The 14779-nt window shown below is 43.3% G+C and overlaps 1 protein-coding gene across 2 annotated transcripts in view; it reads right to left on the reverse strand.

Annotated features, from left to right (window-relative positions):
* Positions 1–12543, reverse strand: part of TTC28 (tetratricopeptide repeat domain 28) — a 173289-nt gene extending 160746 nt beyond the window's left edge. For both annotated transcript variants that reach the window (XM_074607074.1, XM_074607073.1), the window contains exons 1-2: positions 12382–12543; positions 920–1198 (exon numbers count right to left, since the gene is read on the reverse strand). In XM_074607074.1, coding sequence (XP_074463175.1) covers positions 920–1198; positions 12382–12474 — 372 coding nt within the window. In that variant the 5' untranslated portion in view covers positions 12475–12543. The remainder of the gene's footprint in view (positions 1–919; positions 1199–12381) is intronic.
* Between the last annotated feature and the right edge of the window lie 2236 nt (positions 12544–14779).

Raw genomic sequence — 14779 nt, forward strand, 5'->3', positions numbered from 1 at the left:
ACAAAGCCTTAAAGAAGCGTATGGGAAGGATTTTCTATAAGCTAATAAACAACTGAAAAACAGAATACAAGACTTACACTGATCTGCTTTGAAATAAAAGGAAACTTAGCTCATTAGTTTGGAGTCCAGCTGATGGAGAGCATTACGGCTGCTACCTGCCATCATTTCTGAGGAGAGGAATCTGGGTGATGAATCCACTCTTAAATTGCATCTTTAGCTAAAGTGGCCAGTAAGACCGTGTGAGGGACTGACAGGAGAAATGGGATCCAGAGCAGAAGCTATTATAATTGATTTGCATGTAAAGGGCTGGCCCCAAGTGAGTCGCCTACTGGAGCAATCGACTGCAGCTGGTGGGATGCAACCCCAGAAGGAACAGGCAACCAACACCATTTACTCTTTACAAACCGTTTCCTTTTGCATAGTCAGATCTTACTAGGATAAACATTGCTAGGATACACATTTCTTCAAATGTTTATCCGAAATATACTACACGTAAACACTCTTTGAACACTACTTTGAAAGGCGTTATTGCTCCACTACTAATAAGGACCTCCATGCTACCTCTCAAAGTTTTCCAACAAAGCGTTCCTGGATGCAACCGAATGCTGACTGCGTTTAACATTAAAAGAGACGTCTGGTCTTCAAAACCCAAAAACCACGCTGGTTTAGAATAGTAAAATAGTATCATACCCCCATTGCAGAAAAGTATGGTTAAGCAGAAAAGAGTTTAACACCCAACAGGAAATTCAAGTCAAACAACTTTTAAACACAAAAGATATTATTATCTGGAGCTTTTAGCAAAACCAGACTAGTACAGAAATATATGCACTTGTTTACATCAGGTGTTATTACGTATGTGAATAATAATCCCAATGGAGTTACTCCTTCCCCAGAAAAAAAAAAAAATACCCTTTCTTACCTTTGGCCATTTGGGATTTAGAAGCCGTGCTTTGATTGCATCATCCAGGGCCTTGTCATACTGCTGGATTTTCATGTAGGCTGCCGAACGGTTGCTGTAGAGGATGCAGTTCTGAGGATCAACTCCCAAAGCCTCATTGTACAACACGATTGCTGTATGGAAATCGCCATCATGGCAAGCCTGGTTGCTCTGGCGAACTTTCTCAACAAATTCAGCTTTGCTCAACATGGGACTGTCAGGACTTCTTCCTCCAAAAGACTTTGATCCAAACAAAGAAATCTGTGAGGGGGGGAAGGAAAGGAGAAATTATATGTTAGTGTTAAGAAATGCTACTCAAAAAAGGAAAAAAAAAAATTAGGAACTGTACAGTAGAAATTAAAGACACCAGCATTACTGCAGAACAAATTATGAATTCAGAATCAGGTTCTTAAAAAAGTATATTGTTTATCTATTGACTCTTTGGGGGGTACAGAAGTAACTGAAAAGAGCCTTATAACAGCATACCCTTCCCTATGAAGGATGTGTTCTAAAAGCCACATTGCCTTCTTCTGGCATAAGACTAGTTGTAGTCTATTTTAATGTACCGTACTCCACATATTCACCAGTTTTTCCTCCTCAGCTGTACTATTTGATTCTACGCCACCAAGCATAGCCACCAGGTAAGGAGTTTATGGCAGGTGTGAATGTGAAGACGATGCTGGTATAGACAAAGTTTGATACGTAGGTCACACAGAAGCACATACGTGCACAGAGAATAGATAAACATATAAACTCTCTTCAAATCAAGAACTGGCACCGGTACATCTGCTCACAAATCTCCATTATCCAGCTACCTGCAGGCTCCAAATTGTTCCTGAACAGGAAGGGACGGATGAGTCTTTGGAACTGGGTATGCTCACAGAAATTAGTGGGGCACACAATTTATTTTAGCAACAGAACAGTCATCATTGGCAGAGCCACCCTCCCGGATTGTCAACTTCAGACAGTGCCAAATAACAAAAAAAATAGGTTTAAGCTTCTAATTATAAAGATTATTATTTAAAGTAAGCTGTAGAAAGTCCTAGTTCCATTGATTCTGGTACACCCCATCTCCTCATTTAACATTTTACATTCCTTATTTTCTTCAGCCAGTCATTTGCAGTAAGTAACTGGTTTTGTTGTGTATACTCTACTCTCTCCTAATGACCCTCAAAAACTCAGCAAAAATATCTTTGTGCAACTCTGAGTACGAGACAGTTGTGAATTCTGCAGTAATCGTATCTGGCGACAGGCAACATGTACATACGGTAACGTACAAAGTACTTGGAAATATTCATTAAAGGCATAGACTACTATAATTGAGATTGGTGTCCTCCATTTTTAGTCCTGCAGACAGAAAAAGGTTAAGAATATCACATATTGTTACCACAACACAACTACTGCAGGGCTTAAATACATTACCAGAGCAAGCCCAGGCATATTTTTAGGTGGAAAGGGAAGCAAGCTGCAAACTGACATCCTGTCTCAACCATTGAAATGGCCTATAGACTTTTCTTCCCCCCGCCCCCTTAAGTCAAACAACAACAGTAGAAAAGCATCAAATTAGAAGCTACTGATCTCTTCTTTTCCTTATGATTATACTCGTTTTTTTCTGACAGGTGTTTGTCCAAGCTGTTTCTAAACTCCTCTGCGGAAGGAGACTCCATGTTTTATTCAGGCAATCTCATTACGCTGCTTCATGGTTTTCATCATTAAAATATTTTTCCTAATATGCACCCCAAATCTCCTTTGTATCAGTAAATGTGCTGTTTCTCATCCTGCCTCCAGCAGACCAAACCAAAAACTTTGTTCATTTCATCTGTGTAGTTGCCCTTTATATACTACTCCTACTAATATAAGCTAATATGTAGCTTGACGACTTATTATTATTATTATGAACAGCACTATAAAAAGCAAGTTTCTGCATCCTTGAAAATTCATTCCATATGCAGTACATCTTTAAATGCCCTGGCATACTTCTTTGCTACTTCAATAAAGTTTACAAACAGCAACTTCATATATTCTCAAGTACTGGCAGGAAAATTGCTCTACTCTGAGCAACAGCCCCAATGTTAGAGCTGAACACATTGTTTCATGCCACGCAGTGCGATAACTCACACATTTGTGTGTATTTGACCATAAGCTTCATCGTGTGGTCAGTCTTCCGTGACCTGAGAAGCTGCAAGAACAGAGTATGACGATTCAGCAGCTATTACACGAGTAGATGCTCAAACACAAAGATCAGGAAACCCTGAGAAGCTCATTAGCCCCCAGAAGGCCAGAGATGGCTGGAGGTACCAGGGAACTACTACTCCCTGGTTTCTAAACTACGCATTGTCTTTGCGCCACAATTAGAGGATCAAAAAAAGTATTTGTTTTGTTCTCTTGTCTGGTGATGAGACCTACATCGTCACTGCAGCTTCCTCCCAGGTGGCCGTACCATGTAGCATTCATTTATAGGTACGTTGGTCATGAAAAATTGGGGTGTTTTTTTTTAGTCATCATAGACATTTTTGTCAACTCTAAAGGTGAAAGGGCTCCACTGAGAGTATCTGAAGTCCACAAGAACTGGTATTAAGAGAGATAGGTGATATCGTCTCAGCAGAGAACAATATCCTTCAAATTCTTAAAAACTATAAACCTAGCTTAATTTAAATAATCAACTGCAACCATAACTTCCCTTAACAAAACTGGCTGCGTTGACCACTCAGGGATTAATTCATTGTGATGTGCTAAAACCAGCCAATTCCCATCAACATGAAGAGTGAAAGAAGCAGGACACAGACTGGAATAAATGAATCTGATCAGTTAGTCACAAACATAACCAGATTAGAAAACATGAATCTCTCAGCAGAAAGCCCGAATATCTCTTTCGGGTTCCTCCTTTATTACAGTGTCTAGTGCAGACTGCAAAGGAAACAATTTTGCTTCCAAATCTTACTACTTTGAACCATTGAGCTCAACCTACCAGTAACAGTGCCCAACAGATTCAGCCAAGGTGATCTCTAGTTTAACCACTGCTCATGTTGTTCACACAAGAAACAGTTCTTTGGTTAAACAATGCCAAGTTTAAGGGTACAACATATCAAATAAACTACTCCAGTTCCTCAGTTGTATTTTTAAAGGTGGCCTCTGTCTCTCATTGTATTTCCTGGTGATTGGCTTGTATCAGGGACAATGAAAAATAACCAAACGTTGTGTAGTTTCCGTTCTTTCATCACATTCAGAGCAAACAGCTGCAGCTTACAGATACAAGAGTACCAGAACTAGTCATGAACTTAGGTTATTTAGAAGATAAATACTTCAAGGAACAGATTCCTTAACAGCTACAGCTACAACTGCCTCCAGCTGGAGGCTCCAAAGGTACTTGCAGCTGCAGAAGGGCCGTGTCTGGAGCGGCCTTTGCCAGCTCACCAAGTCACCGGGCACCGTGCAGAGAGGGCTCTACGAGGGCATCTCTCATGAGGCACGATCTCAAGGAGCTCTAGTAAGACTCAAGAATGCACAAGTCAAACAATAGCTGTCTCTTCTGTCTGTTACACAGGAACAAATGAAAACGGAAAGCTGCTAATGATCTTCCCAGAATCATACTGTGAGCCTGTAAGAAGGAGGAGAATCCATGAGGAGACGTCCTCTCAGTCCAAGTAAAGTGGTTTCTGCCTCTAATATCCTGTGAAGCTAAATAATCTCATGAAAAAAAAAATGAAACTATTCTAAAGGAAACTATGATGGTAATTTCTGGAACATGGTATTATTTAATTCCTGCTATCATGAGAACTACGTCAGGCAGTAAAACATCATTAGGTAAAAGAAAGAACCACAGAACAAAACTGAGTCACTCTGGCACTCAAACCACAAATAAAAAAAGATTACTATGATGGTACCAACACACAAAAAGTACTCATTAAAAAGCCACCCTTGCTTTCCAGTCACGACTCCTCTTCTACTAACACAGTGGAAGGTGACGGCAATGCACGTTTAGGCTGCCTAACACTTTGTTATAGAAGGTACTTGTACGCACTAAACCAACGCTAAATAAGAAGCAGAAGTTCCTTAGTGCAGTGGAACAAAAAGGGTTTAATGAAGTGCAGAAGAGGATCTAGCAGAGAGAATTCCAGGTAGGAGCTCACGTATTTCTAATAAAGAAGATGCCACAAGCTCCTCAGCATCACTTCTCCAAACCAGCACAGGGCACCTGAAACCAGCTCCTACTGCAGGGGTCACGTTAGACAGAAGCTCCCGCAGGATCTGCTTCAGATTAGACTCAGCAATCAATTCCCTTCACTGCTGAAAAAGCCCCCTCTTCTTGCAGAAGGCGCTCAAGATTCAACCTTACTGACCACTCAAGGTGAGTGCTAAAAACACCCACAATTTTCTTCAGTCTTTTTCAAAAACAAACGAACTCCCAAGCCCCAAAGCAAACAGTAAGTTGAACGCACAGAAAAACCTACATTACAAGAACCTTTATCTTCCAGATTCAAGCTTGCTAAACTTAGTCCTCTATAGAGACAGAAAATTTAGCAAATAAAATAAGTTAGTGCCTGTACACGCTGAAAGATCTGACTGTCTGAACAGCACATCACCGTCCAGAGAACGGTAGGGAGCAGATTCCCGTTGAGTTCCAATAAGATGAGTGAGAAGAGATTAACAGCAAATCCAAATTCTGTTCCAAGACAAGAGGACACAGGAAAACAACGTGGTACAACAGCAGGGAGAGAATGCTTGATCAAAGAACAACGCATCCGACACCTCCGAGCTTGTTAGTTTGTATCTAATCCATCTTATTTAATGCTACACAATTCAAATAAATATGCCTTATACTGATGGTGTCTTGGGTGGCAAGTCCATAATTAAGACATCTTTTTAAGAAAGTCTGTTATAGCTTTCAAAAAAATACTTTAAGCGTGATATGTAGCGTTTTTGTATTTTAACTTTTCTAAATAGCACAAGATACTCAATGAAGCACTGGAAAGAGGAAAAAACCAAAAAGAAAGAGGCAAGCAGAAAAACTGGCATTCCAAATGGATTCTGAAACAAAGTGACAGTTACTTGTTCTAAATACGGGTTTCCAAGATCAGCTTAAATCTGTAACTCCAGCCCGCCCGCCCTTCGGAATAGCCACAAAACCTCGCCAGGCCACGCGCAACCGAACCCCAACGGGAACAGGGTTTTAACAGAAATAGTGTGCAAAGAAATGAAAGGCCACTGAAATCGAAAGTTTAAGCCACCATAGGACGTGCACAACAGCTATCCAGGCTACTAGATTTTTCTAAACTGTATTTTGTCTTCAGAAATTGCTATGAAGTATTGCTGGAGGACGTCGTCACAGATACAGGAAAACCTTTCCTTAAATCTCAGCAATGTAATATCCACACCCCATAAGCGGGTCAATGGGAACAGACCCTCACGCCGTGCGCTACCAGCTAAAATACACCTACACAATTTTGATGCCTCAGTGAAAACAAAAACACTGCCAGCATCCACCAGACAGGCTGCTAAAGTCACCTTCCATCCAGCCGAAGCGATATGAAGGGAACCCTACAAACTTCTGTCGCTTCTGTCATTTTCAGTGTCCTGCAGTTTTTAAAGTCCAGCATTCATTCTGTGTTAATTACCAGGGTATCTCACCCGACATCTACTTCAGTCTAAAGTACTCCTACAAGCGTCAGGAAATACTCCTCTGACAGATAGGGTTTTCATTTCCTCTGGTAAATCTATATTATAGGGAAAAAAAAAACCCAGCAAATTATATTTTCACAGACTAATAGGTAAAATAGAAGTCAAACTTCCGATTTTTTAAATACAATTCTAGAAGGGATTTTTAGATATTCATGAAACTCTATTTTTGTATCATAAAAAAGCTGTAACTTATCTAAAAGCATAAATAAATCAGAAGGAATGAATACTATGAATATAAAACCATAACTTACAGCACTATTCTATTAAAAAAACAACCACATTTTAGTAAATTTCCTAATGGAATATATGTCGATGCTTCTGGAGCGTATTGTTCTGCAAATATTTTACTACTTTGGTTTTCCATTGCAATTGGAGACAAAAATATTTTAAAGACAAACTTATTAACAGGAAGGAGATTGATTTATTGGTTTTGTTTTTTTTTTTTTTTTAACTGAAGCTTATACACAATTTTCTAAAGAAAAATACGTCTTTTCTAAAGAATCTTCTAAAAATGAGAAGCAACTGTGAGCTTCCAAAACTGAACTTGGAGAGATCTGCAATTGTAACATCAGTTAGATCCACTCTAATTTGAGCTATGCTACACGTTGCTAAAAATTGTAACAACAACTATGCAATCCATAGCTAAATTTAAACAGTGCTTTTTGGTTCATACCTAATTTTAAAAACTAAAGGTGAAGCAGACTGAATTATGCCCTCACTTACACTTTTGCAAAATACTCCAGTTAAGAAATAAAATTCTATTTTCAGGTAAATACTCCAAACGCAAGAAATAACTAAGTTGTACAGAAGCTATTTTTAAATACTATTGAGAAACTAACCTGGTTTCTCTGCAAACACTCTGCAAAATACTATTTGGATCATGTATGTAACGCAATCTTCTCGCGGCTCTCGTGCCAAATGGGATTGTTTACAGTAACTGAAAAGGCACGGGCAGTACGCATCAAGTTATTGCAAATTCTTTATCCTCACTTTCCCCAAATCAGTCACCTCAAAGCTCTTCTCAGTCCTTCCTTAAGGCACATCAATTAATGATGCTGCACCAACTAGAGATGGATAAGGACACAGCCGAAAGAGACCATGACAATCTTTCTGTATATAACTTTTTATACAAGCTCTTCATGAGCCATGCATAAGTCAGCCTGGGTTACAGTCGCTCTCCCTCTCCTGGTTTTCTGATTATTGGACCTCTTGGTTACGCTGCATCTCAAATTCCCTGGGAAGCTCACCGAGAGCGGGCGACTCCTCCTTTGAGTACCTGTGTCCACGAGGTCCTTGATCCTTCTGGACCACGTTGTACTAAAAGATAATAAAAACTATGGTCCTTTTTATAAGGTGAGCAGTGTCTCATCGCAGGATTATTTTATTTCCCATTATATGTACTATTTATTATGTACAAATAAACCCTTCTTTCGTGAACTTCTGAGAAAACAGGGAGCAGGTTAATGTTTCAAAGCTTCAGTCAGTTATGTGTAAGGCTTATTAAGAGAGATTTTCCCCAACACACAACCGGTCAGGTACGTTCAGTGTAAAAGACAGGTTTTACCTTACTCTAAAGGATTAACCACCAAAACCCACCAATTTATCTGAGCTCTGAAACAGTATCCTGCAGCCTCTTCCTCAGGGCTCTGCTGGTGCCTCTCGACGGCAGCCGTACCCATCAGCAGACTCGAAAATGCATACAAGGCTATATGGGCAAGAGAGAAGATGAGGGACAACATGAGTGTGGACGGCACTCACAAATTTCTGGGCAAATTTGCCTAATGAATCAAAGACCTCGAATTCAAGATTTGTCTTTCTTATTTTCTGACTGTGGCATACAACTTTCAGGGCCTCTCCACGATCTAACCCAAACTGCTCCAGGCACAGGTCAGCTACTGAAACCACAAACTAAGGAAGCAAAGTGACAGCCAAATGTAAAACTAACTGCCCAGAGCACAGAGGATTCTTCAGCGTACTCTGGGAAATAAGTAGCAGATGACACTCAATATCAGTAAATGCAAAGTGACTGGGAAAAAAAGAAATCCTTAGTTGTTATCACAATAACTGGCCCCAAACATCCCCTTCCCCCTCACAAAAGACATTTTAGAGTCCTTGGAGAAATTCTCCTGGAAACGTTGTCTCCGTGCTCATGAACAGGCAAAGAGACAAGGAAAAGAATGAGCACCTCTGGGAAAGGAGGAACAGGAAACAATTATGCCATTCTCAAAAGCTACAATAGGAAGCGCGTTCTAAACACCGCGTTCAGTTTTGATCCCACCACCAAACACATAAGGATACACAAGCAGAAAAGGTAAGAGATGGGTAACAGATAATCAGACATGGATCAGGCTCATATCCAAAGACAGTCTATGAAAGTTAGAAAAGAATTGAAGGAAGTCAGTCAAATGCCTATAAAAATTGAGAAAAGCACGGGGAAGATAAAGGGAACAATTATTCACTATTTTACAGAAACAGAGAGGCATCAAACAGGCAGAAGATAAAAGAAAACCAACTGAAGTAATCTTACACATGCCATATAGTTAAAATGCAGAATTATCCCAGGTGTTACAAATGACAATAGTAATAATGGATTAAAAAAGTAATTAAAAACATGAAATAAATTCACAGAGGTCTATTGAACATGAAATTGAAATGACACATACACCTTGAACGTTCAGTAAGTTCTAACTGAATTCTCAAGTACTGTAAAGAACATTTAAATTTTTAAAAAACCCGCTCTGAAATTAAGAACAGTGCTTTCATCATAATTTAACAGCAACTGAAAGCAAACACAAAATACTCAACTCTTAAGATTTTAATTTTTAAATAAAGAGAGAGACAAGACTGTCTAAAAGTTATGTCTGTGCCATAGAAGGCTGGATCCACTGTAATAGATGCATTAGAGATGCCTAGAACAGACCAATCCTTATACAACACCGACAGTCAGTTAGTTGGAAGTTAGAAAAAATACATGAAATATATATTGTATAATATATTTATGTACTTATAATATAGATAGATTATTTAGTTTTATGTATTCAGAATGCTTCCACTGTAAGAGCAGCTGGAAGTCAGCATATACTTACTGAAACTTTAGCACAACGATGTCAAACACACAGGCCACGGAGCCCCGCGTGATGCGTTCACGCAGCCTGCAAAACAGACTCTAACTGAACGGGGGACATTTACCTTTTTCCTTTTCTCAGAAAAAAAACCCCAAAAATCTAGTTTCACTGGTCTCAGAGATAACCTTCAAAAGTAAATTAACGAATGCCAACTCAAGTTTGTGTCTGAGCATGCTGAAAGCCTAAGACAAACTCAGAAGTTGAAATTTTCCAGGTCGTTGCTAACCTCGTTAGAGAGCGCCCTTAGAGATCAGGAACAGGCCCTCGGCATCAACATACAGTGTGTTACTGTCAATTATTTCAAAGGAAGAATATGAAAGAGTCAAAATTCTTAAAGAATAGGAGAAAAAGTGAAAACACTGTACAGAAGAAGTGAAAAGTAATGCAAAAATTGCGATGAAGAAGAATGAGAGATTAAAGCAGAAAGGAACTCTCTTTCTCATGTCAGTATGACACGGAGACATAGAAAAGAAATAAAAGTTGACCTCCTAAGCCTAAAGAGTCGTTTGCTCCCACTGCCATCCAACAGACCTATCATTAATGTAAAAGAAAGATCCAGTATAAGCTAAATAAAGGGAGCACAAGCCTTGAATTTAGTTACTGTGAATAATAATTAAATTATCGATTATTAATGAAGAATCTGACCTTTTCCGCTGAACCATCAGTCAGACACGGGCAGACACAGTAACGATGGGCTGAGGAATCCGTAATACAGCAAAAGCTCAGGAAAGTCACATCTCAACAGGAAAGTCGCTTAAGGAAGACCTGTTAGAGCAGCAGGCGGACCACGTTTTTGTGGTCTGCCCCAAGCCATTCAATTGCTGTACTACAACTGTTGTCTTCTCTGAAGGGACACGTGCCACCCAGGAGCACAATGGCAATAACTGCGTTCACTGACAGACAGGTAGGTTGGTACTTGATAGGACAAGAGGAAATGGCCTCAAGTTGCACCAGGGGAGGTTTAGGATGGATATTAGGAAAAATTTCTACACCAAAAGGGTTGTCAAGCATTGGACCAGGCTGCCCAGGGAAGTGGTTGAGGCACCATCCCTGGAGGTATTTAAAAGACATGTAGACGTGGTGCTGAGGGACGTGGGTTAGTGGTGGTTTTGTCAGAGATAGAAATACGTACACAGACTGATGCTGTCGCAGCAGTGGATTTCACCTCTTGAAAATTCAGATTTTCTAGTACAGAGTATCAGTAATAAAAATCATTAATATTGCTATTACTAATAATAATCAGTAGTCTTATATACTAGTGTGACCTAGGACTTCAGAAAACACATGACTGTGCATTTATATCAGACAAATTCCCCTCCTCCAAACAAGTTTAGATTTCCAACCCTACTGCTGACAGAAATCTTTCGATATTCAAGGCACACCCACTCATCCATTTATCAAAAAACTCTTTTCAAAGAACCTATAAAGGGTTTCATTAGCACCTGAAGAGCTCTTGTTCAACACCAGAAGAAAGCACAAGAGGGACAACAGTGTCTAAGACTGTGCAAACCTCCAAGAAAAAATGAAAGACATCCAAAAATAAACATTAACTGCTCCAGGGAAAGAGGAGGAGGAAGGACAGGAAGGCAGAGGCACCCAGCCATTACAACTCCCAGTTTTCTGGGGACAAGCAGGGACATCCCGATGGCTGCAACATCAAACTATAGGAGCATGGGCTGCTGATGGGGATAACACACCTCATCCTTAATTGCCAATCTGTATTCCAGTGAACGAACAGAACCGCATTAAGGTCCTTTCCTGTCATCCAAGATGCACTGGCTGAATCCAGCCTCCAGACTCCAAACCTGTAACAAAGGTACAGGTCCGTATAAGGCTCCCACAACCCTGTTACTGACAGCATTTCCAATGGCCGGGATGCCCAGCTGAGGTACGGTCTGCTGGAGAACGTGTGTTTGTACCATTAGTTCCACCAGGGTAATAAACCCTGCAGCACTACAAAGTACATCTGAAACACCAAAAAAAAGTTTCAAGATTTTCACAAGACAAGCGCAGTTTTTGCTTCTCCTACAGCCCGGAGAGAAGCCAGTTTTCACGTTGGTGGCGTCCCCTCTCTCGCAGAAGGCTCCCTGCTCCAGCGGGCTAAAACACGGTCATGGAATTACTTGCCCACAGGCGACAGCAGGTCCCGCAGCCCACCCCCGTCCCCCTCGGCGACCGCCAAGCGCCGGCACTCGCAAGGACCGGCGGCCGCCGAGCTCCCCACCGCAGCCCAGCGGCCCGGGCCCGCCGGGCGGGCCGGGGGCTCCCGGGCGGGCGGCGCCGCTCTCAGCCCGTCGGGAGCTCCGGGGCGAGGGGAGCCGAGCGCTCGGCCGGGACACCGCGGCTGCATCCGAGGCCTGGCGGCCCCGGAGCCCCGCCGGGCACCCGCCGGGGGAGCCGCCCCGCCGCCGCCCGGCCCCTCGCCTCACCTCGCCGCCGGCCGGGCTCCATCCCGCCGCCCCGCGGCCCGCCGGCCCCTCCGGGCCGGGACAGCGGCCCGCCCGCGCCCCGCAGCTTCCCTCCGACGTCCGCGGGCAGGGATCGCTCCCGGCCCGGCCCGGCGGCTCCTTCCCGCCTCCTCGGGCCGAGGGGCCGCTCCCGCCGCCGCTCCCGCCCGCCGCCCGTCCGGCGTCGACTCACCCGGGGAGGCTCCGCGTCCCGCTCCCGCCGTCGCCGAGCCCGGCCCCCCGCTACGGCCCCCGGCGGGGCGGGCGGCGGCGCCTGTTGCTCCATGGCGCTGCGGGCTCCTCCTTCTCCTCCTCAGGGGGCCGCCGCCGCCCCCCGCCGGGCCGATCCCGCTCGCAGCCGCCCGGCCCGCGGCGCCACGTTCCGGGCCCGGCTCTGAGGGAACCGCACTGCCCCCGGCCCCGCCCCCGGGGCTGGGCCCCGGTCGGACCCCGGCCGCCCCCCGCCCGCCGGCGCCAGGCCCGCTCCGGACGTCCTGCGGCTGGAGCCCGGCCTCCCCCTGCCCGAGGCGGCCCGTTCGGCGCTGCCCCGCCGCCTCTCCTCGGCCCGAGGGCCCGGCGGGGCTGGGGGCGAGCCCGGCCTCCACACGGGCCACACGAAAAGAGTTAGCAGCCTCTTCAGCCCGCCCGTTCCGAGCCCCGTCTTCGGGAGAACGCAGCTCCCAAATCGCTGTATTGCCGGAAAGGCGAAGAGCATCTCCCCGAGCAACATCTGCCGGGGGTAAGCGGGGCTGCAGACGGTGCCTCTCCAGAGTCACCAGCGACACGGGGCACCGAGGCCATCGCTCCCACCGGGCACTGCCACGCTCAGCCTTCGCCTCCTCATCGCTTGGGCATCCAACCCAAGCCTTCCAAGTGCTGTAGACCCAAGCCTGGTGAACAGGCAAGCAGATTACGCTGAAGATGCCCCTGCTGTGAGTAATAGACAATAAAGAAATAATACTTTCTTGTCTTGTCTAAGTCAAAATTGGATGCCACTTTACCGTAGTGGAACCTCCTAAACTTAGTCTTTCTTGGAAAAAACATAAGACCCTGAAACTTCGGAAAGCTTTCTGCCATAAAATGATGAACACACAGCCATCGTCTCAAAGGTTTGACTTCAAATGAGTAAGATCAAAATTGAGATTTTGTTAGAAAGTAGGTCTTAGTCAGGAATCAGGGAAAGGATCCAAGCAAAGCAGTTAAAATCTAACAATAGTTGGATGCAACAAAGACAGGGGAATAAATTATAGAACTTTTCTATTTATGTCTAAAGACCAATTACAGTTAATTTGCAGTGTAAGTAGTAGCTAATGAATTATCTTCTCATCTGTAATGATGCAGGTCTTTTTAAAATCATTGGTAACCAAATCCCAAAGGTACCGACTTTTGCAGTTCACCAGATCGCAAACTTTGCCCAAACACACCCACTCCTTGATTCTTTTATCTAGGAAAGGGCAGCTGAGTATTCCCTTCTACTTCAGATGAGCCACAGCAAGTACCAGACCATGCCGAGGCTGTGCCAGTCACACACGTGCACCAGAAGGGGAATGTTGTTTGAGGACAGACACGCGTTTCTTCTGTTTTACCACCCCTCTGCATCTGGAGTGGATTTGAACCTGTGGCATTTTTTTTCATCTAGCTGCCCATGGATGTTCCTCCACCCAGTTCATTAAGAACATTATGAATGTACAAGAACTGCCATTTTATCATTAACCATGGTTAATATCAAATATTGCAAAACACACAAGATCTCTGCAATAGGCACATATGGGAAAACCTGAGTGGTTTAATTCTCACTTGACATTGGTTTATTTCGTAACACATCAGGCTTTATTCTTTCCAAATCAATTTGCAGTAAGTGCCTTTAAGCAGAAGATGTGTGTTTTAGAACAAAGTTACTAAATTGCTCCCTCTTAGTCAATAAAGAAATTAATATGCTTTAGTAAGAGGCACACAGTCCAAAATTTTCACTTAACAGACAAGCAAATTTAAAATCGTTTATCTCTCGGTTCAAGTCCTAGATCTTGTCTGGCAGGAACTTACGCATCTTCCTTACATCATTTGTTATCATGTTTCCTCTTAGTCCATCCTAAGGGAAATAAACAGAGTACACGCTTTTCAAGAAGAGCGCGGTCAGAAACTCCATGCAGAGGACAGGCTTTCAAAGCAAGAGTTATCCACTCCTTCCCAGATCACAACCCTCGATTCTGCCAGCCCAATATTTAGCATTTATCTCTGTCTGAAATACAGAGCACCTCAAGCTCCATCAGTAGTTTTACATCAAAACTGAATATTAAAAGTGTCTTCAGAGGTCTGTCGGCAGCGTTTTGTGTCAGGTAATAAATACTGTCTCAGGCAAAAGCTCAGCAAGCGTAGTGTTGCTTTTTCATCTGTGAGGACTAAGAATTATTTCCATGCCTGACCTAGAAACCAGAACAGAAGGAACAAAGAATGTAGGTGATGATGAAGTGAGCCTAAAAATTTTTACTAACTTCGTTGATGAGTTTTTCTGATTCTCTCCTGGAGTCAGACAGCTGGATGAACTGGAACATGACTATTTGTGTAGATTCTCACACATACACAGCGGTCGC

The sequence above is a fragment of the Larus michahellis genome, chromosome 13, assembly GCF_964199755.1.
Source record: "Larus michahellis chromosome 13, bLarMic1.1, whole genome shotgun sequence".
In the NCBI taxonomy this organism is placed as follows: Eukaryota; Metazoa; Chordata; class Aves; order Charadriiformes; family Laridae; genus Larus; species Larus michahellis.